Source organism: Trachurus japonicus, chromosome 24 (assembly GCF_045865225.1).
Source record: "Trachurus japonicus isolate A0001 chromosome 24, Traja_1.0".
NCBI classification, from domain to species: Eukaryota; Metazoa; Chordata; class Actinopteri; order Carangiformes; family Carangidae; genus Trachurus; species Trachurus japonicus.
Genome location: NC_140930.1, coordinates 20,657,416 through 20,684,324, shown reverse-complemented (window position 1 = coordinate 20,684,324; position 26,909 = coordinate 20,657,416). Strand labels below are relative to the sequence as shown.

The 26,909-nt window shown below is 40.7% G+C and overlaps 1 protein-coding gene across 1 annotated transcript in view; it reads left to right on the top strand.

The window, feature by feature from the left end:
• cdk19 (cyclin dependent kinase 19) overlaps positions 1–26,909 on the top strand; it is a 62,006-nt gene that overhangs the window by 19,114 nt on the left and 15,983 nt on the right. Inside the window, exons 3-4 of the mRNA XM_085771110.1 lie at positions 7,185–7,295; positions 11,320–11,460. Coding sequence (XP_085627236.1) covers positions 7,185–7,295; positions 11,320–11,460 — 252 coding nt within the window. The remainder of the gene's footprint in view (positions 1–7,184; positions 7,296–11,319; positions 11,461–26,909) is intronic.

Here is a 26,909-nt window from a genome sequence, read left to right as displayed (position 1 = left end):
TTTTTGAGGAAAGGATTTTGTGTGCGTTTTCCAAGTATTTTAGCTTGTGATGAGTAAAGGTACTGACACAATGGAAGTTCTATTGCATTATTTTCTATCTCTACCCAAGCTGGAACCTCTGTTGTATGAAAGTAATATATGGCTGCTCGGAGTTGGGCTGCCCAGTAATATAGCTTCATATTAGGCAATTTAAGCCCGCCACGTTCATAGGGCAGATAAAGGAGAGAAAGACGTAGTCTAGGGCGCTTGTTGCTCCAAATAAAGCAGGTAATGTTTTTCTTAAGAGTTGAGAAAAAAGAGACAGGCAGGGGAAGTGAAATCGCCTGAAAAAGATACAAAAACTTGGGCAGGACAGACATCTTAATGATATTTATACGTCCTATCATAGAGATGGGCATCACATTCCATTTCTCTAGAGATTCTCCTATAGATTTGACAAGTGGGTTATAATTGATTGGTATTATGTCTTCAATGACAGGTGATATTTTAATGCCTAGGTAAGTAAATCCTTCTGGAGTATTAGTAAACTGAGTGTGGATCTGGGGACCTTCTCTCTCTTCCTTGTTCAATAGTAGCAAAGCACTTTTTTTATCATTGTTTTTATAACCAGAGAACTGTCCAAATATCTTCAGCAGATGGTTAAGAGCCTTAAGTGAAGTTCCTAGCTTTGTTAAAAACAAAACAATATCATCAGCAAAAAGAGACAAACGGTGTTCTGTCCTACCAATAGTCATGCCCGTAATGTCAGATGACTGACGGATTGCCATGGCTAAGGGTTCAACAGCAAATAAAAATAACAAAGGGCTCATAGGACAGCCTTGGCGTGTAGATCTACTAAGATTAAAAGGCTTTGAAATTTGATTATTAGTCGCGATTTCTGCTACTGGGTCAGTATATAATAATTGAATCCATTTAAGGTATTTTTCCCCAAAACCAAATCTTTTTAAGACGTCAAATAGGTAGAAAGAACCGTTCTTGAATAATTTCATCATAACTGGTTCTGTGAAAGAAAAGAGAAAAGGATAAGTAGCAGCCTCATTTTATGGGTCTTTTACTTATCATCAAGGGACCCAGAAATCCTTCTGTAGTTTAAACAGTATTATTAGGAAGTCCATTAACACACCTGCAACAGCTTCACATCTGTTCACTCCATTAAGTTTGACCTTTGTGAATTGAGACATTGTTCATGAATTTCATTATTCTCATGAAACAAGACTTGTTCTCCCTGTTGGTCACAATGGCTTTTGTTTACTCGAATGTCCTGACCTCATAAATATTCTCTTTCCGCTCTGCCACAGATACGGCACATGTGGGCAGATACAGTACGAGCCCTTGCTCAGATACATTTTTGTTCGCCATGTGAAGATAAGCTACTCTCTCAGTAATGATTAAAATGACACAGTAATGAAGTAGCCGAACGTCCTTTCACCTCACACATTGAAACATACAATTACGGGTTGGTGCTTCATCTTTTCTGCATCAGTCTCCATTGGCCTTTGTTTTTTTCTGTTTTCTGGCCTTGCTGGCCGTTCTTCCCCAGCGTCCTGATCACTGTGCAAACAGGAACATATTTGAGTTGTATTTGTTGAGGGTGGAGGTCGAAGAGCTTAAACACATAGTTGCTAGGGACTGAATCAGAGCTAATATAATGCTATCAGCTCTTTTTTTTTTAAATGCCTAAATCACCCAATTTAATCTAGTAAACTCCATATTTTTATGTATAAAGTAGCAGTAGAAGCATGTGTAAGTACATAAAAATCACAACATAATAATGTACATGTACAGATTTTATTAATGCATTGAGAGGATATGTGTTAATAATTTATCATCTTACAAGTGACACATGGCAACATCACTCTTGATAGAAGCATATGTGCCGTACATTAAATCTCTGGATGCATATGCATGAGCACATTTGCTGCAGCTGTTGTTGCAGTATAAGATGAATGCATCTATGCACAGTGTTTCTCTCTGCTTCTCATCTGATGCAACGTTGTTGTATTAGTTCTGCTGCATCCTGCACTCAGCTCGTCCTTGGTGCCGAGACACAACCGAATCAGCAGCATACGTCTGTAAATAACACCAAATGGTTGCAGCTGCCGGGGTAATGTCTCACCGAGCCAGTGGCCGTCACTTTGTTCGTTCTGGAGGGAAGAAGGCTTGGCGTGCACATCCCCCTGCAGACAGAGCTGCAGTGTTTGTGTCTGACCAGCGGCAGGCAGAGCCCTGCTCAGAGCGGCCTGTAGTGGATTTATCGACCCACTGCTTGCCAGCCGGATGAGAAAAGTCATTAATCAGTCCTCAGGAGCAGAGGGATCCAGGGCAGCGCTGTTTTTCTTGTGGGCTTTTCTTGCACATGAAACCTCGTTCTCCTGCCAGTCTGATGTTCAGCGAGATTTGAGACGTAGCCTCGGCTGGTTCTTGCTGTGAAATCCCATCAAAACTGTTGGTGTTTGGCTGATTTTCTAACCAATGATTCTGGGCAGTTTGGCCTAATCATCACAGCTGCTTCAGCTGAGCTGATGTTCTGCTTCAGTGCTAATTAACATGGATTATCAACACTAGCTGAAAAAGGGTTCTCCACACATCATTGAGTAAAATGTAGCTGCAATCAGGTGCTTCTCAGATATAGGACATAGAAACTAGAAAAAGGAAAAGGTTGGAGCACAACGGATGGATTTACAGATTATTACTGCTATCGGTTGTATAACAGTAGATAATTGGTAAAGGTATCGTCAGTGTTGCAGCTTTGTGCTTCAGGTAGTGGATGTACTATGTGACAAGTAGTCAGTCATAACAACCCTTGTTATGTGAGTGTTGGCTTAGTGGCAGTGTGCTGGCCTGAACGTATTTTAGCTTTTGTGTCTAACTGCAGTAGTGTCATACATATTTTGTACAGCACATTGACAGCACCGAGCAGTGGAACATTTTGATTCGATTTTAATCCTTAAGTATTATTGAGCCTCTGAATCCTCACTGATGATCAGTTGCCTGCCACAACCTGTTGGAAGTATGAGCTGAACAACCTGTGAAATGGTGCATGAAAGTGAGTCACAAGATTTTCTGTATATCAATCTTTTCCCCACAAGTCATGCAGATCCCTGGCTGTGCCTAAAACTGGATTACAGATGTGTGGTTAATGGCCTGTTTTGCCATTTTCCCAGCAAGTTTTATTTTTGTGATGTTGCTATACCTGCAGGTTGTAAATCCATGTAAAATTGTGTTTAGTTGAGATGTTTGCATTTTATATCCAGAAGTGTGATATGAATGAAGAAATGACATCCTTTCCATATCCATACTTGGAATACTTGTGAAACCAAACAGTGAAGATGCCCTGCCCTGCTTTCTCACAATTGTTTTCTTTGTGAGCGACTGCCCCCGAAAATTGATATTTTCCCCAGGTTTTTCTAATCTGAAGATGCAGATTAATATGCATTGAACATAAATAAAACCTAATTTATTTCCCTTTTGCCAGCACTTATATTTGATTGACAAGCAGAAATATGCAAGTTTCCTTTATTACCTTTCAACTCTTACTACTTTTGCATCCACATCCACGACCCTACCATGAATTCAGGCAGAGAGGAGTGTGGCAGATGCCAGCAACAGTGGTAGTAAAAAAAAAAACCTAACCCTTTTACCACATGTCTCTTTCTGATATTTCACCGTCTGTCTCTACTTTTCCTATTAAAAAATTGTCTAAAAAAGTTATGGGTCATCAGTCATCATCATTAGTCATCTTTACAATACCAGCCTTGGTCTCATTTAGTGTTAAAGTAGCAGGTGTGTGTTTTGGCCTGAGACTAGAGTGGCAAACCCAATGCAGTGTAAATTGTGTACAGTAAACGGGGTAAAAACCAACTCAGCGTCCTGCGTCAAACACCGTGGTTGTGCGTGAAAGTGGTATTAGTGCTACAGCGATCATGTGAGGTCTCGGTGGGTCTGTCTCAGCCAGTGTATGGTCCTCGAGATTCAGAGTGGTGCCACAGAGCTGGAGGTTTACAAGCCCTAAGCCCAGGGCTCATTTACCACAATGCCCTGTTACAGCCAGTGGATTAAAGTTGTGATGAAACACAAACCTAATTTCAACGTCTGAAGGCCAAATCAAACAGAAAGCACATGATTCCTGCACTCTTTGATCCCACCTTTGTCTGCACTGCCCACTAGGTACAACAAAACTAGAATATATTGGAATATTCCTGCTGCACAGTTGATCCAGTTATCACAGTTGACCTATTGTGTATTTTTTGTGATGATTCTGGTGATCTAGTTTAAACCATCAGAATACAACAACACTTTGGACAGTGGTCTTCACTCCTCAGTCCACTGGGCCATCACTAAAAGTTTTGTCCACATGAAGGAGGAAGATACATTGTCCAGGAATGTCATATAAGAGACTGAGCACTCCCCCATGAGCACTTTACAACTCCTATACAACAGGAAGAAACACTGAGCAGAACTGCAGAAGTAGGCTCTTTATGGCCGTCTAATCAAACTGTAATATTCATTTTTTAAAGCGCTTTATCTGATAATTGTGTTAAATAATATCAGTATGGTCCCGTTAGGTGAGCTGCAGTATCATGTAATTCATGATTAGAGAAATTTGCTGGGAGTTGCTGACCTCGTTTCAAGACCAAAAGGATCTTTCTCAGCTTTTGTGTGACTTCTTTGCCTTTCTATTTTATTTGATTATGTTGTGAAGTGTATTTTATTCTGTTACTATTATTTTTTATATGTATTCTGTTTTTTTCTTGTTTTAGCATAGCTTTTTGAATCAATTTTATGGAATCTCATGGCCATTTTCAGACTTGATTTGACCTTTCCATTTAGCTTATCAGTGAAGCTATTTGTGCTGCACTAACCTGAACTGAGAAGTCCTATACAAATAAAGTTTGATTGATTGGTCAGAGCTGTAATGTCCTGTCATCTTGATAGAAATCACCCTGTGCATGTTGTTGTTCGTGTTCCCATCAGTTTTTCCTTTCAGTCTTGTCATTCAGTTCTTTATCAGTGTCACACAAACACTGCAATCAAGATGAAATCAGTCACTTCATCAGCATGTGCAAAATGTGGTAGAGTCACTAAGCAAAGAGCAAGCCAATGTAAGCATCCGAGTTGTTTTTCTCCTTGTGCTAACTGTTGTGAAGTAGAGTGAGGGTCAGAGCAGCCTTTGCAAATGAATAATTCATCCACTGAGTAGGATTCTCTGCAGACGTGGAGGCCTGTCCTATTATGGATCATCGGGGGAATGGCTCAGCGCGAATGCGAGTGGGTGAAACCAATGAGAGAGGGACCGCTTGAACGATGTAGCGCAGTCAGTCAGTGTGTAGCATTAGCCAGAGTAGAGTCGTCCATTATGCATCTGCCTCTGCTGAGACCTTGAGCTGCTGTTAAACCAGGGCTCACTGATAAATGAAAGGAAAACATAACAAGTTTCCACAATAGATTTAAGTCATTTAAAATTTGGCCACGTAATCGCAGCGTTGTATTATGTTTCACTGGGTTGAGCTCTAGTAATAGATCTTATGTAATGGTCAGTAAATATAGTAATCGGACTTACAGCTCTGCATTACTTAATGTGGATGTTGCTGGGGATTATAGGGTGAAATGGAAAATCAGTCTGTCTCAATGTCGCACCATATATCATATCTCTCAGTATTTATATGTTAGTACTTTGCTGTTATTGTTTTTTCACAAGAAAATGTAGATTTTCAAGGCTGCTGAGGGAGATATCAGGTGAAAGGGACAGATGCATGCTGGGAAACTGTAGCTTTGGCTTGTTGACTCGACCCTCTTATCACTGTGGTCAACTGGAGGAGAAATAATAACTTTTACCAGCCTACTCATAATTCCAGCTGCTGCTCTTTGCTCCTACAGATTTGAATACAAAGGGCATACTGTATGTTAACCAAGACTGCAGAAATAGTGGAATATTAAATCAGACATTTACCACTTGGTGTATTATACGTATATCAGTAACACTTTTATGTGTAACATGAATCTCTCCCATAAATTAATTTACAATACATTCATTTATAAGTTCCTAAATGGCATGTATTACATTTCCCATCTCACCATAACACTGTTGGAACAACAGAGAATCATTTCCAAGGGAATGTGTTTGAGAACAAAGGGTCAAATCTTTTGTTTGAAATTTTATATATATATATATATATATATATATATATATATATATATATATATTGCAACATGAAAGAAATGGTCTTGTTTAAGAAACCTCTGGCTAAAATGTGTCTTCTTTATATTATCCTGTAAATGACATTAATCATAACTAAATCCCCATCTTTACCTCCATGCTGAAGGAATTGACACTTTGACCCGTTGTTCCTTATTCATCTGTTCAACATATGAAACATTTTTTGTTTAGTCAGTTAATTTTGTTCTACAGCCACAAATTGTTATTCAAATATTGTGATTGGCTTTTTATACTGCAAATACATACAACACAGTCAACAAGGCTGCAAACCGCAGTCACAATATACATGAAAAATAGAGCAACAGTAACAACATAAACGTACACGTATAAAATGAAAAATGCATAAAAAATAAAATAAATAAATATAATGACATCAATAACAGAAAGTAAACATAAAGCGTACAGATTTAAACCTGTTACAGAGATTGTGAGTCAATTAAGTAGTACTAGTCTCAGTGTCCCTAGCTGGGAACTCCAGATTAAAGTAGTTCAAAAATGGCTGCCAGACATTGCAAAATCTCTGGGTTGATCCCCTGATTGAGTGTTTCAATTTCTCAAGTTTCAAATGCGCCATTACATCCCCCACCCAGCGCCTGTGCGTGGGAGGCCTAACTGATTTCCAGTTACACAAAATAAGGCGCCTAGCTAGTAGGGATGAGAAGGCGATGGCATCCGACTGTACCCTAGATATCGCCACCTCAGCAGGGGCCACACCAAACAATGCGATTTCAGGAGCAGGGCCTATGTCTTTGTTGCAAATATAAGAGAATGTGTCAAAAATTGAGGACCAAAACTGTACCAATTTTGGACATGTCCAAAACTACAGCCACAAATTGACGTCTCATGTTGGCAATGCCCAATGCAGTGATCGCCGGAGTGATTCCTGACCTTGCCGATGCAAAAGTACATTAAAATGTTATCACATCTAATGTTAAAATCATTCACACGGCCTTGTTGTGTCTTGCAGCTCTTACGAGAACTGAAACACCCGAACGTGATCGCCCTGCAGAAAGTGTTCTTGTCCCACAGCGACAGAAAGGTTTGGCTCCTCTTCGACTATGCTGAACATGATCTTTGGGTGAGTCTCACTCCACTAATGCATCATTGTGTAAATGAATGTTTCCCATAATGTGAACTCATTTCTTGAAAATGTAAATGGGTGTGCCACAGAACCCCGTTTGGCCTTAGGTGCACAGTATTTTACAGGTAATTGCTGACAGGCTGTATGTTTTCAATACATTTTGTCAGCAGCACCATATAGAGGTGTTAGGATGATTTGAAAGGCCCCTACACAACGTGTTTTTCGTGGTTTTGAAAATGTGCCATAATTTTTTTTAAGGTCCGTTTTTCTGAGATTTCACGCACCAAAATAAACTCATCAACCAATCATATTGTGTGGAAAGGAGGTCAGTCACAACCCTACGCAACACCATGACAACAATGTCAACAATCTCTGCTGCTCACCACCCTGTCTTGTTTGACAATAGACACAAAGATTACAAAGACAACAAATGAAGGACAATGTGTGGCGAAGCGGCACCAAACAACTCGGCTGTCAGGATAGTGATCAGATAGTGAGCTGCTCCGTTGGCGCTAGTTGGTAACAAGACGACAGCAGATTTTTTTTTAAAGGGATTTGACACCGTTGACCACTGTATCCTTGTAGCGAAACCTTCTCACTTACTTTTCAGAACTAGCCATCCGGTGGCTGAATAACAGAAAACAGTGTGTGGTTGTCAATAGTGTCAAATGGACTGATATACTGACATATTTGCGATTACACATTTTGCACATAAACAGGGCCCTTAAATGGGCAAGCATATATAAAAATTTTGGAAAAATAAAAAAAATGTTATTATCTAATGTTTCTAGGGTAGAATTACACAATTTTATGATTTTTGTCAAAATATGACCTTTATTTTTCATTTTAGAGTTTGTATCTCCCAAGATACATTGCCCGTTTAGGGTATAAATTTACCAATTTATCAAATATTTCATTTATGAACTTTTAAAACATATTATAAGCAATTAATTAGCCACTCTCTGTGGCTCTGTGTGTGTGCGAGTATGTGTGTGGAGGATAGGACCGCTCGGCACGGGATTCAAACCGGGGTCGCCTGCAATTAGGACTATAGCCTCAACACTGAGCTAAACACCACCCCACAACACATCATGTTTTGTTGCAGACAGATGCTGTATCTACATATCACTGGATCTTTTACATAAGAATTCACTATACTACTCTAATCATGACCTGAACATCCTCCCTCTTTTACTGTTGTTCGCTCCCTCTTCGAATTATTTGTTGCCTGTCTTGATCAATAGATGGTGGTATTCTAGTAATACTGCATATTCAACTTTTAACACCTTTATATTATTGATTATCTGTAGAGTTTAGGCTTCCCAACATAAGTATATCTGAGAGTGATTACTGTATGCCTGTTTATATACCCCTATCTGGACAATGTATCCCCCAGGATACAGACATTCAATGCCTGTTTATCAAAGTTGTGTTAATGTTATTCATTATTTTTCAACAAGAATACATAAAATTATCCTTAAAGCAGAAGTAAGCGATCCCGTTGTTTTGGCTAATGCTCCAGCTAGTGTTCCAGGCAGGCTTTTGAAACCGTAAATTACAGCTTCAAGTCACGACTTACGACTTTGTAGCGTTCCAGGCAACCCACTCGTGTTTTTCCGACCTGTTTTACCTGTGAAAGTGCACTATAATGGCCACTCATAACTTCCGACCCGTGAACTCGTACCAGATCGAACTGGTACGACTTCACAGGTTGGAAAAACACGAATTACGGGCTGCCTTGAACGCACCATAACGTCTTGTCAGCCGATGGAGTTAGCAGCCCCCGCCCTCGTCATGGATCTATTGGTCCTCGTCCCTACGTCACCACATTCACGCGCATCCCTTGGCTGCACACACACAGCCCTGCATGCCGTTCTCTCTCCTCATTGGATAAAACTTGTAGGATACGAGAAAAGTTTTCTCCTCGGCTCAGAGCAGAGCAGAGTGACTGACAGACCCGTGTTTCGGTCCAAACACTCTATGTAAGTGATTGCTGTCGGAAGATATAATTATTTAAGACTTATATTAACACAAAAATATCGCTTACTTCTGCTTTAAAGAACAATAATTTCAAAAACAAATCCCCCCATAATGTAATTAACAAGAAAAACAAAAACATTTTACTTATGTCCAGTGTCTCTGTCCACGTAGGTGGCCATTTTGGAGTTTGACATAAAAGTATCAATTTAATTTTGAATGCTGCCATAAAGTCACATGACCAGGGTACTTGACCCATCCCCCCTTAAGACTTCCTCATGATATTAAGTTCAAATACTTAATGCCCCTCCCCCCCACAGCCTGCCAAATGTCTGTATCCCCCAGGATACAGAAACCGTTAAAGGGTTAACATCATGTACTTTATCCCCTGCACTTCATACTGTTACAGATTGTATTGTATTGTATTGTTTTAATAACTGTTACCTGCCAAAGGACAACGGATGCGAAATAGCGGTCGGGCGGCACGGTGGCACAGTGGTTAGCACTGTTGCCTCACAGCAAGAAGGTCCTGGGTTCGAATCCCGGGCCGCCCAGGGCCTTTCTGTGTGGAGTTTGCATGTTCTCCCCGTGTCTGCGTGGGTTTCCTCCGGGTGCTCCGGTTTCCCCCACCACTAAAAACATGTCGGCTAGGTTAATCCTCCAGTCAGTGCCCCTGACCAAAGGCACTGGCTCATAATCTGGAGTTGGTCCCCTGCTCCTCAGGGATGGGTTAAATGCAGAGAAAGAATTTCACTGTACTAGCTGTATATGTGACTAATAAAGTACCTTTACCCTTTACCTTTATATTAACTCTGGCATACTTTGAAAGAATTTATACTTAAGTTCATAAATATGCACCATCCCTTTCAAATATACAAATAAATAAATAAAATGAATATAAATTGTTACCACTCAGCACTTAATTTTCTGGTTAAGCCTCTAATAGTCTGAATCTGAATCTAAATGTTTGTATGTGGACATGATATGATCCCTCTCTTTTTCTCTCTTTCTTTTTTTTATAGTGCAAGTTCAGTGATTGACAGACAACACATATGACATGACATATGGCAGTAAGAATGAGGGGAACAACATAGCCAGACAATATTTAAGACAACATGGACAAAACCAGACACGTAGACAACAAAAAAGAATGAAACATTCAAAAAGAAATTTAATAAAATAAAATAAGATAAATAAGTAAATAAATAATAATGGTGATGATAGTATTGCAGTGAGTCAATTTGTTATAATACTGTGTGCACGTGTGTGTGTGTGATCCCTCTCTGATCAACAGGCCATATGCTGGAGCAGAGAGTCCCTCCATTAGGACAGAATAAACTAGGCTAGAGAGCAAAAGGCCATAATATATATATTACTCACTGGGGCCATATGAACACATGATGGAGCCAGGTTTTCCCACATATTCCAGAGGAAGGTCTCAGCGGATTACCATTACCATGTGAACATTAACATAACACGTGTATTTGTGTAATATTCCTCAGTGGTAAAGATGACACTTACCACACTGGGACCTGCTGCTTCTGCCTCTTCCCTCAGCTATCTCATTGCCCCCCCTTTCAACTTATAACACAGCACCATATGTCTTGCTCTCTGTGTTTCTCCTGAACTAGAAACACAGGAAACCTTTTTTGTGCCAGTTACATACAGTATAGTCACAATACGCACAAATTACAACATAATAGTGTAAATAAATTGGCAGCCACCACCAAGGTGAGAGGCAGGCTCCAGACTGCCCCTAAAATTTGAGACACTGCAAGTATATTTTTCATCTACTTGCGCATGTGCAACCAGTAAATCTGCTTTTTTTTTTACACTCAAACAATCTGGTATCTGTTATTACAGGTGGCAGGTGGTGTTGAATATTTGCTTTGCAAGTCAATTTACAGTGTGCACCCCTAAATTTTCTGTTTGTGCTCCTAAAATTTTAAGTTCTGTGCTCCTAGTAAAAAAAGTTAGTCTGGAGCAGTTTTTTGTAAATGTGTGAGCTGATAAGTTGTGCTCCACTCTTTCCTCTACCTCATAGCACATCATCAAGTTCCACCGCGCCTCCAAGGCCAACAAGAAGCCCATGCAGCTGCCCCGAGGGATGGTGAAGTCTCTCCTGTATCAGATTCTGGATGGGATCCATTACCTCCATGCCAACTGGGTGCTCCACCGGGATCTGGTAAGCAGCTATATTAGCCTCACTGCTCCAGTTTCCCTTTACAGACACTGGCATCCACCTCGTCTCAGAACTGCTTCCAAAAAGTGACACACGTTGACATCACTGATCACTGAGGCAGAAGTAGCTTGTAGTTGTCATGGTGCCAAGGAGATAAATAGAGACTTGGAGGTGATTGGTGAAGATTCTCAGTCATCCAAGTGATGGTATCTCTAACAGCTGGGTGTCTGTCTGTCTGTGTGCGTGTATGCTTGCATGTGTGTGTGTGTGTGTGTGTGTGTGTGTGTGTGTATTACGGTAAGAGAAAAAGTAGCATTTATGACTGGTCACCTGTGTCTTATACTCTAATTTACTCTAACTCAGTGTTTTTCAACCTTGGGTGGGGTCGCCTGGAATTCAAATGGGGTTGCCTGAAATGTCTAGTAATTGATTTTTTTTTTTAATTACTGGTCTCCTTACATGTATGCCTATTTCATATATGTAGGCTACTTAAATCGTTGTCTTAATATTTTGTCGAAAAGATGTTTTTCTAGAGATTTTTTCTATATTCTGTGTTTCCCCGAGTGCCCCTCAGGGTCTTAAAAAACCTTAAAAAACTTTTAATTATTCGAATTTTGTCTTAATGTATGAGATTCTTTAATGTAATGTGTATTTTGATACAATGTGTATATTTTGTTGACACTATATGTAACTTTTTCTCTGTGGTGTTGTCACGTGAGGACGCTGATTGGTTCCGAGGTTATTTATACCGCCTCCTCCCTCACACACACCTTTAGAACCTGACGAAGGTCTCAGGACCGAAACGTTGCTCAATAAAACCTCTGCAAGTGATGACAGTGTGCGGGAGCTTTTTCTCGCGTTACTCGACCACCAGGTCTTCTCCTACGCACCTGTCTGTCCGTGCCGGTGTGCACAAGTTTCAGCCTGGTTTTAAATTACTGGTAAAAATATATTTTTAAAGGTGTACAGAAATGGCCGTTTGTCCTGTTTGTTTTCACGAGTTGGTCGTTATTGAGCGGGTGGGATATTCAATGCTTGGGGCGAGACCGAGCTCGGTGTGTGTGTGTTGTTTCAGACGTGGCTGATGAATCGTGAGCAGGCTGACGTATAATCCATGCGCCTGCATTATCCAATGCGAAAAAAAAATACCACACTTTCATCCCGGATTTACTCGAAAATAGAATTTTACACAAAGTTTGGGCTACATCGTCTGATGGATGAGTTATTACACTAATGTTAAGACCCACAGTGGGCTCAAATTCAATTTTATTTTCTGTACAGCTTTAACTAATTATTATTCTTTTAAAATTATGATTAAAAACACCACACATAATCTTAAACAACTGTATTCTATACTTTCACTTTCTTAATTATAATTTGAGTTCAAATAAAATGCATCATATGAACATATCTGCTCACTAATTGTGGGGTAAAAGTGGGTAACTTTAATGTGTTTTTGTTTTGCTTACAGATGTATGATCTTTTAATGTTGTCAATAAAATTATTATTCAATACAGAAGTATTGAATAAGTCAGCATGAGGCATCACAGTCCTTTTCCAAGCCATTAGAAACATCAAACTTAGTTTTTCAGTCAACTGATACATTAAGAAGTGATGTTAGCTAAATAAATAATTAACCTACATAATCTAAACAAAGAATATGTGAGAATTTCTCAGAATCTAAAATTGAAATTCGTTGTGTTGAATAAATTCTTTACTATGGTAACCATTGGGTTTAACTAGCGTCTTTAGATAACCCTGCGGGCAGGTACGCCTCGTCTCTCTCTGCCACACATGTCACACCAACTTATTCCAACCATAGAGCCGTGTTATCAGAGGGCGGGTGTTGTTATGTCTCAGGCTGGTGCATTATTATGATTTTTGATTGTCTGGAGCGGTGTGATTGTGATGCCAGAGGAGCAGAATGTCCTGAACTCTGAATGTTGTCTGATTCTTTTCTAACCTTTAACCTGGCTTCTACACGCTGGCTGTTCCTGTGAGATCCTCTCCACCTCAGTTTTCCCACAGTGCTTTGGTTAGAGGGAGATTTTGCTCTCTGTTGGTGAGTCAGAGCAGAGCCACAACACACAGAGCTGCTCATTGTGTGTCTTAAAATTGCAGTGAAAATGGTAGCACGGCTGGAGCTACATTAAAATAGTTTTTGCGTTAACTTCAATCTCCACAGTCTTGGTTGACTAAGCTTCATGAAATTTTAACAAGGGTGAGCTGACAGATAATCGGCTCTTGTCTGCTTTGTTATTTGTTAATGCTTTTTTTCTGCTCATGTCCTTTTAGGTTTTCCATTCAGTTTTCATGGTGAAGGCATAAGACAGGTTCATACAGGCAGTGTTGAAAAAGTTATTTTAAAACTACAAGTAACAGTCCAGACGTTGAAAGTAGGACGCTATGCTCCCAACTAAAAGTGGCTCGTGATAATCAAATGTAGTTCTAGTTTAATGCCATTAAAGCAGAAGTAAGTGATCCGGTGGTTTTGGCTAACTTTTTGTCAGCCGACGGAGTTAGCAGTCCCCGCCCTCGTCCCTACGTCACCACATTCACACGCATCCCTTGGCTGCACACACAGCCCTTCATGCCGTTGTCTCTCCTCATTGGATAAAGCTTGTAGGATACAAGCAAGTATACAAGAAGTTTTCTCCTCGGCTTACAGCAGAGCAGAGTGACTGACAGACCCGTGTTTCAGACCAAACACTCTATATAAGTGATTGCTGTCGGAAGATAGAACTATTTAAGACTTATATTAACACAAACATTCTGCTTACTTCTGCTTTAATTAAAAACAAGTGAAGAGTTCATTTGCAAAAGCAGATAAGTGCCATTTTGAAAAAAATGAGCTAAGGCTTTGTAATTATTCTTTGCTAATTATTCTTTTCAATACAACTTTATTTTTTTGAGATAAGTCTGCTTTGTTACATCTCAAAGTCACTCAACTTTGGTTTGACTGATATCACCTTATGTAAATAAAAAATAAAAAATGAAGATTCTAGAATTTTTTTAAAACGGAGTTATCTGCTTTTGCAAATGAACTCTTCAAGTGTAGAAGCTGTTGTGGAGTAACAGATGCATTGAAGTCATCTAAGAAAACAAAATGTAGTCATTTAGTGTTTGGTGCATTGACATAAACTAATACATAGTACATAAGCATTAGCATAAACTCAGTGGATACAACATCTTACTGAATGTTGCTTAGTTTCAGAATGAACACTATGAAATGGGTGGATTTGTTGTTGTTACTCCCTCATGTTGTGACACACTCCTGGATTATTCACCGAGATAGTTACAGTAAAAAGAACTGGGTCAAATGTCTGAGTCAGACTATGAATATCTAATACTTTCACTTTCTATAATACTTTTTTTATGTACAGTATCATAGATTTATACCTAACTTCATAAACCCAGATAATCTCGTTGTAATGCCACTCTAAACTCATTCATTTAATGTTTATTGTCCCATCATTCCTGGTTAAGGAGACAAAGCAGGTCAGTATAGAGTCAAGGGACTAACTAAAGGTGGTCTCTGGGGTTTAGTCTTGACCTGTGGACTCGTGACAGACCCCTACCTGAGCAGCACCAGTAAGGCACGTGTGACGTCAGAAGGTCAAACAGTACGTTTACATGCAGAGCTTAATCGAGCTATGGTCAAAATTCGATTTTGGCGTCAAGTCGGACTTCTGTCCTTGTCTCAATATACATGCAACTGAGAAAATCGAATAACTGACGGGGTCCGCCCCCTCATGCGGCGTCACCCGTTGTTTCAGCGGGTTAATACGCCTCCTGTCCTGTTGACTTTTCTGTCACCCCCTAAAAAACTGAATATAAACAACTTAGTAAGCTTAATAATAAATTCTCAACTGCAGTTCCCGACCAGACGCGCCAGTCTGGGCTGGATGCGCGCTGAGAATAGGATACGGGCTTCCTTTTTTCCCCTCTCGCTCTCTCTCTCTTTTTTCTTTTTTTTTAAATAAAACACTCTTGATGGTCGCGCAGTGTAAAATGCATTGAATCGGCGCTGATGTTGGGTTTTTTTCTTTACTTTGCCGGGTTCGGGCGGCTTCTCTGCTCCACTTGGTGCCGTCTCTGCTGTTGTGGAGCAGCGCACATGCATTGTCCAATTATACTTCAACTAAGGTGTATACATGATGGAGAAAATCGAATTCCAATCTCATTATCTGGGTGTCTTAATCAGTCGGACTAAGGTGTTTACATGCACTTCAGTTGTCCAGTTATAGTCGGATTAAGGCAATAATTAGTTTTTTTCAAGTGTCATGTAAACGTACTGAAAGATACAGAAAGGAGCGAATCAGAGAGGCTCAGACTGATGTTTAGTGTGTTCTCTTCACCCATAAGATGGTGTCTGGACCTGTTGTGGCGATTTAGTTTTTAATGTCTGTGATGCAGGATTCTAGTTGTAATCAAGCCATTTGCATAGAAAATACAAAATACAAACCCTAAGCCACTCCATAACTGACCAGGGTCGAGGAGGATTTATGTTTTGGTGATAGTGGCACAGGTCAAGTTGCTGTTTGTAAGAAAAGTAACTGCAACTTTATGAAGTGAACAGTCCCTGAATATGTGATTTCTGGCTGCTGTGTCAGACCTTTAACATCCATGTGGTCCACATTAGTGTTGAATTACTGTGACTCCACACTGCTTCTTAGAAAACATCAGATCTTTCTCGTGCCAGATTAAGAGACAGAACTGGAACAACTGACTTTCTTTCTATCTGTCTGTCTGTCTGTCTGTCTGTCTGTCTGTCTGTCTGTCTGTCTGTCTGTCTGTCTGTCTGTCTGTCTGTCAGTAAACTCAGTCAGCCCATCTGTTTGTGTGGCTCCTTTGCTCTTACTGGTTTTCTCCTGTCATCTGTTGCACCATAGCAAGAGACGATTGTGACTTTGGTTGCATAGGGAAGAGTATAATTAATCAAAGTGTAACTTGATACTTAACTTGATTACCGCCATCACTACTGGTCTGGAGGTCTGTTTTCAGTTAATCATTATTTCTTTACAGTCAAAATTATCGAAGCTGTTTGCCGAGCTCTTCGAGCATATCTTAGTGGGAAAAGTCAGGTTCAGAAGTCAGAGGCCACAGCAGTGACAGTTCAGGAGTCTATTTACAGGGTCGTCCACTTGCATAATCCCTGGCAATCCTCAGTGGTCATGTGGTGTCCGGCTATCACATTATGTAAAGCTTCAGGGATCAGGGACTGCCTTTACACTGTGTCTCTCTGGTGAGTTGGAACAATCCACAGCGATCCATACCTGCAGACATTAATTGCCTTTCTCTCTGTCATTGTCAATTGTCAAGTCCCTTTCTTGATTCCTTTGCAGCTGTGAAACAGAACTACTGAGCTGAAATGTGAATGTGCTTATTGAAAGTGTTTGCGGTGTGTTGGTTTTTAAGCAGATCATTTCCAGAACCTGAAGTGCGGTAAATGCTGCAGGTCAGATACTTTATACCAGCCCTGTTGCACAACTCAACTCAATCTGCTCTAAATGTCTGATTCAGACTGATGTTCACATTGGTGACAGTGTAATCAGATGTGAATCCGTTTTCTTCAGTAAAACGTATAAAAAGAACTCAACATTTTCACAAATGTTACCATCAATTTCGCAGAACCGGAGGAATGTCCTAAATGTCTGCTTTATAATCGGTAGTCTCAAAGTGAAGATAAATGCATAAACTTAAATGTGGTACAATTTATTCTACTGTGCTTCGTCAAGAAGTTATGAGGCATCATGATCATCGGACACTCCCTTCCTTGTATGCTCGCTTGTGTATGAATAATTGTTAGGAATGCAGCGATTGTGAAATTCTAGGCCGATACTGATACCGATGTTTAAAATGACAAATTGGCCGATGGCCGATGCTGTTACCGATGTTTTTACTATGTTATACTTATTTATTCCTCTATTGTGTAAAGGAAACCAAGAAATCTTCATTACTCCCACACAACAAACATTTTCCCTCACTTAACTTTAACAAATTGAACGTGCTCTTGCATCTCGGCAGAGTCACGTACCCCCAAAAAAGAGGTAAAAAAAAGGCTTCTCCTCCGAGTCAGCACAATATGCCACTGAACAAATAAACACACTGCCATCAATATTTTCCGATGGTGAATATCAGCCAGTACCGATGTTCAACCGATGCATTGATGCATCCCTAAGAATTATAAATCTTTATTGTGAAATATCTTGGAAAATTTAGCCAACCAGCACCTTTATCACCTGATTTTTAGTTAATCTAATCAAAATATGTGAGAATGAGAACATTTTTATCTCAGAGGTCAATAGTTTCTAGAAATTTGTAGACTTGTGTTATCAGTGAAACAATGAAAACAGAGGTTAACAACCGCCTCAGCTCGGGCTCCGTCTCTGTCCTCCGTACAGTGTTGGTTGGGACCTGTCTTATACCTGGCACAAAGCATAATGGAAGTGTTGCTAATTTCAGAGTGACATTGTTGTTGTCATTTTCACTGTAGAGCTTTGAGCAGCACGTTGATGCACTCAACGCCCCTCAGAGACACAGAGCTACTGCCTGTGTTTAGAGTAGCCTTATTGGTCAGTCACAATGTGATCAGCTGATGGAAAATATGTCCTAATTCTGAGTGAAACACTTCGCATCTCATAACAGCAATACACCAAGGAGCAGATCTGACTTTTAAAGTGTATGTGATCAGTCTATTGGATGTTATGTCCAAACCTCCCTCATAAATAAGTAAGAGATCAAGTACAACCCCTTTGAGCCTCGTGCCTGTCACAGGGACTATTTTTCCACCATTTAAATTGTGAGGACCCTCATCACTGGGCCTTACTGAAGAAACCCAAACCAAGAGGAGCTCATGGTAATGGTGGTGAAGACAACTCCCATGATCCCACACTATTTCATCACATCCCCACGCCTACAGTTATGCTAGCAGCTGTTTGAGACTATACTGGTTTACATTGACACAGCAGTGTTTGAGATGCATGCTAATGTTGCATGCAAACATGCACAAACACACCGATTAAGGATTTAATACTAGTCCGTCCAGTAGTGAGTGGTGACATTTGGTCTGTGCATCATTGAAGAGAGGATCAAATAGAAACTGACTGAAACAGTTTTATGTTGTGGTTCCTGTTACCACTAATACCTCACTGCCATTCACCATGAATAACCTCCACTAAAATGAGGAAGGTCTTCTGTCTTTGCTTCTGTATAGTGATCTTCATTATTCAATGGTTTTACCGTGCAGGTTATCAAATGATGCATATCTATACATTACAACAAGACAGTGTAGGTTGTGCCAGTGTCAGTCAGCTTAACTTCATTCATTATTGTAGACTGGATTGTTCCTACTTTGTTTTCCATCCTCAATGAAGAAATGTTTTAACCACTATTTGGTGCAAAATATGCCCTGGAGGAATAGTTCAAGCAGATTAAACCGCAGTGGGATGTTAGATAACAGGCTCTACTGTGAACTCAAAACCAAGTGTATGGATGCACCAGATCACAGATTGTCGCATCCAGTGCAGTATTAACAGGTCTCCTTTTTTCCGTTCACATTGCTCACATGATACAGTGTTTAAAAGGATAGTTCAACATTTTAGCAAATTGGCCATAATCCCTATAGTTTTAGGAGTAGGTTCGTTACTTTTAATTGTCGGTGCAAGCTATTTTTAGAACGATGGAGCAGAGCCGCGAACTGCTCAGAGCTACGCTACGGAGGCTAATGGGATTTCTTGGTTTCCCTTACTACGCTGAGTTTTTCAGCAGCAGTCTCTACATTTACCTCAAAAACAACTCTGTCTTGTAACGTCCTGTTATGATCTCAAAGCGTGGTGAATGTGCAGGTCACAACTTGTCCATGACAGCGTTTTGGAGTTGTTGGATTGTGTATGGATCGGTGTAGATTGTTCCAAATCACCAGAGAGAGACACAGTGTGAAAGACAGTCCCTGATCCCTGAAACCAAGAAATCCCATGAGCCTCCGTAGTGTAGTTCTGAGCAGCTTGCGGCTCTGCTCCGCCGTTCTAAAAACAGCTTGCACCAACAATTAAAGGTAACAAACCTACTGCTATGACTATAGGGATTATGGCAATGGGCCAATTTGCCAAAATGTTGAACCATCCCTTTAATATAGTTGCATTTATATTAAAGCCTGGACTACAGAACAATGACTGAAACATGGAGCCATCAACACCAACATTAGTGTGCATAAGCAGGTAATGAACACTTTTCCATTTGTTAATGCCTGCACTGTATCAAGGGAGAAGTAACCACAGTAATAATAATGCAGTAACGCAACAGTAAGAGGGGGAAGCCCGGCCACCTCCGACACAACAAGCACCAGTTCTCCCACAGGAGCTGGAGGGTTGTTTTGTTCCCTGAAGGTCACACCACTCTTATCTGTGCACCAAGTCTTCCGGCCGTTTGTAACTATTTTCACTGCAGCTGATGTATTGCGGTTAGTGCTGTGTTTGGCTGCCTTGTTGCCGCCACTTCCTGCCATTGTGACCACACCACAGGACCGTCCAGATTCTCCACTTTTTTGGTTCTTGTTGTTGGATGGATGAGTAGTTTTGAGTAGATGTTATGACTGTCAATTCTTTTCTTTTTTGGGGGGATGTAAGGAAGAGCAAATGAAAAAGCAGGGTGCTGTTCGGCGTCCACATGGCGCTGCTTGCTTTTGAAATGTATGAGATGTAAGTCAGCATGTGAGAGGAGGAACATGAGGACAGACATGTAATCCACTGTGATCTGGTTAGCCGCGGGGGAAGGTGCTCCCACCAGAACAGCTTCCACCACGGCTGCGGTTGTTCTGCTGTTACATAACTGTATGTTAGCGCTGGTGTGTGTAGCATGTTTCTGCGTCTCCGGCCTGCGCTTTGCATTGCACCACTGCATAGCCCTCATCCCCCACTTGTCCCCTCCCTGCTCCACTCCTTCCTCCCAGTCCCACCCACCACACACACACACACACATCAGTCATGCTTGCCATGCCTCCTCTGCCCTCCCCCCACCCCTGTACCCCTATGGGTTATGTAACAGCCTTCAGCTAGTGCTGAGCCCACCGCCCTTCATATGTCACTGTGTCAAGATGCTGACTTAGCAGCTCTGCAGGCCAAAACAGAAAGCATGCACCTCAGTGGACGATACCAACAATCACTGCCAGGGCGGGGGGGGGTTAGTGAAGGTGATCTGTTGTTGCAGTAAATCCTGATTAACCTACTGTAAATGTACTGTACTGGATACACACAGTGGTATGTGCCTGGTTGTCCTCCACTGTCACACTGCAGCAACACAACGCAGATGATGCTGCTGACGTCCAAACTGTCTCAGAGGGGCAGCGTAAACTGGACACTGAGCTATTATACTTTAGGATTAAAATTGACTTTTTTGCTTTATTTTTTATTCTACTGTTAATCGGACAGTAATAAATCCAGTATATGTAACAAATCTAATCTAATGATGTTGAATGAGGGATTCAACTGTATATCACCATTTAATTCAGGACAATAGTGGTGGTTATGGGATAGACTGGTCCTGACTATGAAAAACAGTGACACTCCCCATTGGAGCATAGTCTGGGCTTTGCTTTTTCTCCTCCCCTCTCCTCATGTTATTCTGTATTTCTTTCAAACTGTAATTTCCCAGCAATGGCATCAATAAAGTATCTATCTATCTATCTATCTATCTATCTATCTATCTATCTATCTATCTATCTATCTATCTATCTATCTATCTATCTATCTATCTATCTATCTATCTATCTATCTATCTATCTATCTATCTATCTATCTATCTATTCAAAGTTCAAAGTGTTTATTGTCATTTGCACAGTGGAAAGGTGAGTTTCCCTGACAATGAAATTATTACTTTGCTGTCCTCATCATAGAAAGCCAGCAATTATAAGGAAAAAACTAGATAAAAATGGACAATTAAAAACAACAATAATACAACACAACAACAACAATGAGCAGCAATAATAATAAAAGAGATAAAAGAAGAGAGAAGGAGGTATGATGTGTGTGTGTGTAATATGCACTATGTATAATAATAAATAATAAATAAATAAATAGTGTGCAAATTGTGCATGTGCAAATGTGGTGCTACTGTGTGAAATAATTAGTTACCGACTCCTATTGTTTAGGAGTCTGATGGCAGAGGGGAAGAAGGAGTTTTTCAGCCTAGAAGCTTTCATGTAATCTTGTTGATTATATACGGTATCTTGTTGTGCAGGAGAGTTTTGTGAGAAGTCTAGGTCCAGTTTTAATTTGCAAAGTGGCCTTGAAGATAGTGGAGGTATGCAGAGAGGCAAAGTTTCAACTGAAAACATCTTCCTTGCAAGTTGCAACATTAGAGATAACGTGGCCATTGCCAGGCAATATGACGTGTCTTATGAATACGATGCATTGTGCCTAAATACTGATGAACTTCGGGGGAACTCCTCTCCCACAACTTTGTGTGTGAGAGATTTTGTGCACTGCATGAAATAAAGAGACACTGACCTCAAGGTCCTCGTTGTGAGCTTGGTGATAACTTGGTCCTTCGAGCCGGATCCCCGGTGCCATTCCTCTTCTCCTGGGGGACCGGGGAGTGAAAAGACGGTGCAGGGCAGAGTTAAAATCCTTATCTGTGAATCAATGGTCTTAAATGATTTGTTTGTGTTTGTGTCAGTTCAAAATGAGTCTGTCATACAAGTGGCTCCACACAGTTCAAGTCCAGATTCACAGAGACATCTGTAGCGTTGGCTCTGTTGCTCTGGTTTTGTTCATCGACACCTTACATCCTGGCTGACTTGGATCTAAGACCAATGTTACCATGGTTACATTCTGTGCCACCTGCACTGACCAATAGCACCCAACAGCAAAAACAGGATACATGGCTCATATTTAAAGATGAAGTTAAATTTTAAGTATGCTTTATTGTCCCATGAAGGGAAACTCGTCTTGGGCGCCAGGCCGCTACATTGCACACGTCCATCACAGTAAGAAATAGCTACAATTAAAATCCATCGTAATACACAGAACACATTCACACAGTCACAGTTAGAATAGCCTACAGTTAAAAACCATCGTAGTGAGTAGGTAGAAGAACCCATGGCGAGGGAATCATAAAGTGCTATTGCTTTTGTTTCTGTTCAATAACTTAATGGAGATGGGAATGAATGAGTTTTTGTACAGATTTAATTTGCATCTAGGTGTTCTGAGCCGTCGGCCTGAGTGCAGGCTCTCAAACTCTGGGTTCAGTTTGTGTGTGGGATCATCCAGAATTTGTGGTGTGTTGACACTGTTATGAAGAGAGTGATGAGAGACAAATCTTATTTTTGCTCTTTTTGTTGTTTTCACTTTTTGCTGCCACTTTCTCCTGGCTCCTTGGTCTGTCATTTGTTTTATTTTGAAGAAAGTCTTAATTTAACTGGAATCCATTTGTACCACAGTCTGGCTTAAGATAGTCAACAACTAAACAATTTTGTTACGAAATCATCTTATACATTAGTATATTTTTCCTCCTTGATACTTGACAATCAGCAGATGGATGGCACGCAGTTTCATGCTCCAGTCACGTGTCTGCAGTCACACAGTCCTGTGATTGTTCTGAGCTGCTCTCACACTGCAAACAAACAGCACAAGAATTGGACTGGACCTGGGCCAAGAATCCTCCTTCTCAAGTGGCTGAGATCCAGTTTTAAACCCAGACCAGAGTTCAGATGACAGCTTTGCCAGCAGCCTCAAAGAGCTGAAGAGGCAGACACCACAGTGAGTCTGAACTCGACCAAACAGGTTCAGTGCTCAAGCATTCACACTCACACTTAGCCTAAAGCAATGCGTTTTTATATCAACTACTGCATGAAGTGTTTAATAACCGTGGTCCGTGGGCATGAACATTTAAAGTAGAGCGGAAGACAAAGATCTAAAACCACTGTGGCTGCGGGTCAGAAAGAACCGTAGGGATTAGAAAATGCTTGTGAAAACGCTTGTGTTGGCACGCAGACGTCAACCGGTCGACTCTCTCAGCACGCTGTCCTGCACGTTAATATGAGGGAGATCATGCGGTCAATCTCTGTCCATAAAATCTGCTATCCAGACAAGGTGCACGGCTGCCTCCGAAGTGCACATTGCATCTCGACACTTGAAGTGATGGTGTAGTTGTTGAGCCCAGTTTGCTGTGACCTTTTTTGGGATAACTTGTTCATCATCCATCATCATCATCATGTTGTGTCGTAGAGCAGTGGTTCCCAACCTGTGGGGCGGGACCCCCCAAGGGGGGCGCCAAAGATCCAGGGGGGGTCGCGAAGCCCTCTTGATTTTAAGGGGTTTAATAATTTTAATGTAATTAAAATGTTAAATAAATGAGTAGGCTAAGCATGTAATTCATATATGTGACAAAATCAACTAAATTCAAGGGCCACATTAAACATTTATTTGTGTATTTAAATAGATAAACAAATAAATTATAGGCCTATATCAATAGATGATTGAATATCAACAGTTTTAAAACATTAAATACATAATATACAGCAGGGCAGTATCAGTCACAATGATTTTGAAAAACAGCATGGAACAATGAGAAAAAACCTGTGTAAAATTACAACATATTCTTCAGAACTTGTACTTTTAAAAACACGATTATGTTTTTAAAAGTACAAGTTCTGAAGAAATATGTTGTAATCATACACAGGTTCTCCTGATTGTTTGTTCCATGCTGTTATTAAATTACTGAAATAAAATAAAGTATTTCATGTAAAAGAAGTTATGATGTTCCTTATTTTATTTTATTTTATATTTATTTTAATAAAGTTTTCAAGGATGGGTCCCTTAAGAAAAAGGTTGGGAACCACTGTCGTAGAGGACTCTGGCTCTTCATATGAATTTAAATTTAATTTAATTTAATTTAATTTAATTTAATTTAAAGATACTTTATTAATCCTTTGCAGGAAATTACAATGTTACCAGCAGCAGAAGACAACACAAGACCACAAGCACGCATCATCATGCACAAAAAATAACAATAATACAATAACAACAATATTGCACAACCCGTTACAAACTTATGTCAGAGAATAAGAGCAGCAAAGTCTAAAATGCTATTTAAAAAGAAGTAAAAGTGGCAACAGCAGTATAAGCCACTCCATAATCCCAGAGAGAAGAGGGTAGGGTGCGAGATGTTTCAGTTGTCCATAAATTCAAACACACGACACTTAGATTCAAGCATACGACACGTAGATCTACACACACAGCTCTGCGGTAACAGGCAGCCGCACCACCGGTGCCATCTTCTCTTATATTAATTTTAAAAGAACCTATGCAAGATTTTTACCTTAATTAAACAGCTTCGGTGTCATTGTGACGGTTAAACGACTTGTTACAGGGAGAATGGAGGCTCTCTGCCTTCCACCGAGCATCTCTTGGCTGAAAACAAACCTTGCAAAGACAACCGCCACCGACCTGGTGTCCCAGATCTTGTCTCACGAGAAACATGCTTAACAGCACTACGACACAAACACGAACGATAAAGCGACCAGACTTGCATAGTTCCCTTTTAAGATAGTAAGATAAGACTTTATTTGTATAGCTCTTTGCAATAGGTACAAGTAACAGATTTCCTCTGAGGTTCTTAACCTAGACCCCTGAATGACCAGAGGATCTCAGATCAATAGAGAGATAAAAGATTAGAGATTCGGGGCAGGGGCAGGGGCGGGCCACACCGCCTTACAAGTCATCAATATTTTTTTTTAATCAGTCCTAAAATAAGCAGGCAGCCGGTGTAGAGATGTGAGCATGACTTGAGACGGGTACACTCAGTGGTCACCGTGGGGGATAATAAATTGTTGAGACAAACCTGTAGATGGTTTTGTTGGAGGGCTGTGATTGGATTATTTCAGATAAATCTGAATTTTGGATTATGGAGCAACCTGCTGTTGAAACACTTGCTGCAATAAGAGAATGTAGTTTTCATATGACTTTCCCTTTGGTCTTGTTGTCCAGTTCCACTTCCACTTCCATTTTTGTTGTCACTTGCTCACTTTGCCTCCTCAGAGGCCCTGACACTCACTCCGATTATCCACAGCAGCCAACATGAATACGTCGTTCAGGCTCGGCACATTAATTCAGCCAGGCCTGTTTACAATGTGAAAGAAAAACTAGGACTAAACTCGTTGGGCCCTCTGAAGAGATGTTTGCTTTTGTGTTTGCCCGATCGCTGTGTGTCTTGTTGTGGTCGTGAATAATAGACCTCATTAGTAGTGCTGTTTCTATAGCAACAATACGTGTTTATCAGGCAGGTCCGAGTCCGCCGAGCCAGAGGGTTCATGTCCACTCAGACACCCGGGGAGAATGGACAGGCTGTTTGACGACAGGCAGATCCTGCATCCTGCGGTAGAAGAGGACAAGTATAAACTTCAAACACATGGACCGCTGATTAAATATGAAGCATCTGTTTGTTTGATGTCACCAGCTGATTTGGTGCACAAGGCATACTGCTGATTGGTGTTCAGCTGTGTGTGTGCATGTGCGTGTGTGTCCATGCTGTCCCCTCTGTGACCCCTATGATCAAAGTGTCAGCCACACTCCCTCACGTTGCTAATTACTTTCCAAGAAATGTCTTTCGCAACAATGGAAATGACTAAAGGCCCTGTTTTCACCACACAAGTCCAAAGACCACTTTTCAATAGGATTGTGAACAGTGGTGATTAATAAACCCACTGGTTTTCACTGCAGTGTCACGCACGACAACAGTAGCTCAGTAAATGGATAAAGGACCTCTCTGGGGAGTGTAAAGAACTGTAAAGATGGTAAAAGCCTACATGATGTCACTGTGTCTGACCCCGCCCCTAACTCCCAGTTAGTCCAAATATGGTCAAAGAGGTGGGAATTGCTTGTTCTGTTTTATGTTTTTTTTAAAGTATATTTTTCGGCCTTTTGCCTTTATTTGATAGTGATGACAGTAGAGATAGACAGGAAATGGGGAGGCAGAGAGAGGGAATGACACGCAGGAAAGGTCTGCCCGACGCGGGATTCGAACCGGGGACGCCTGCGGCGAGGACTGTAGCCTCTACATGGGGCGGCCGCTCTACCCACTGCGCCACGCACCGCCCCTTCTGTTTTATGGTTAATGAAATGTGAACAGGTGGGTTGTATTAGAATCCTGCTTTTAAAAAAATGGTCAGGAACAATGAGCCTCTGTAATCCAACACAACACATCATGATGGACCAAGTCTGATGTAGTGACATGATTCCTTTGTAGCCGACTAACGCCATTTAATTTAATAAAGGTGTAAAGACCAATGTACTGTATGTCTGCAGGTATATAATGTGAAGCGTTCACACACAATATGAAAAAGCTGTGGGCAGATACAGGAAATATATTTCCTGTATCTGCCTTTGGGTGGATAATTTCAGACTGATTTATTGATACTAAATATAATGTAAATGTTTTTTATGCCAGTTTTAAGT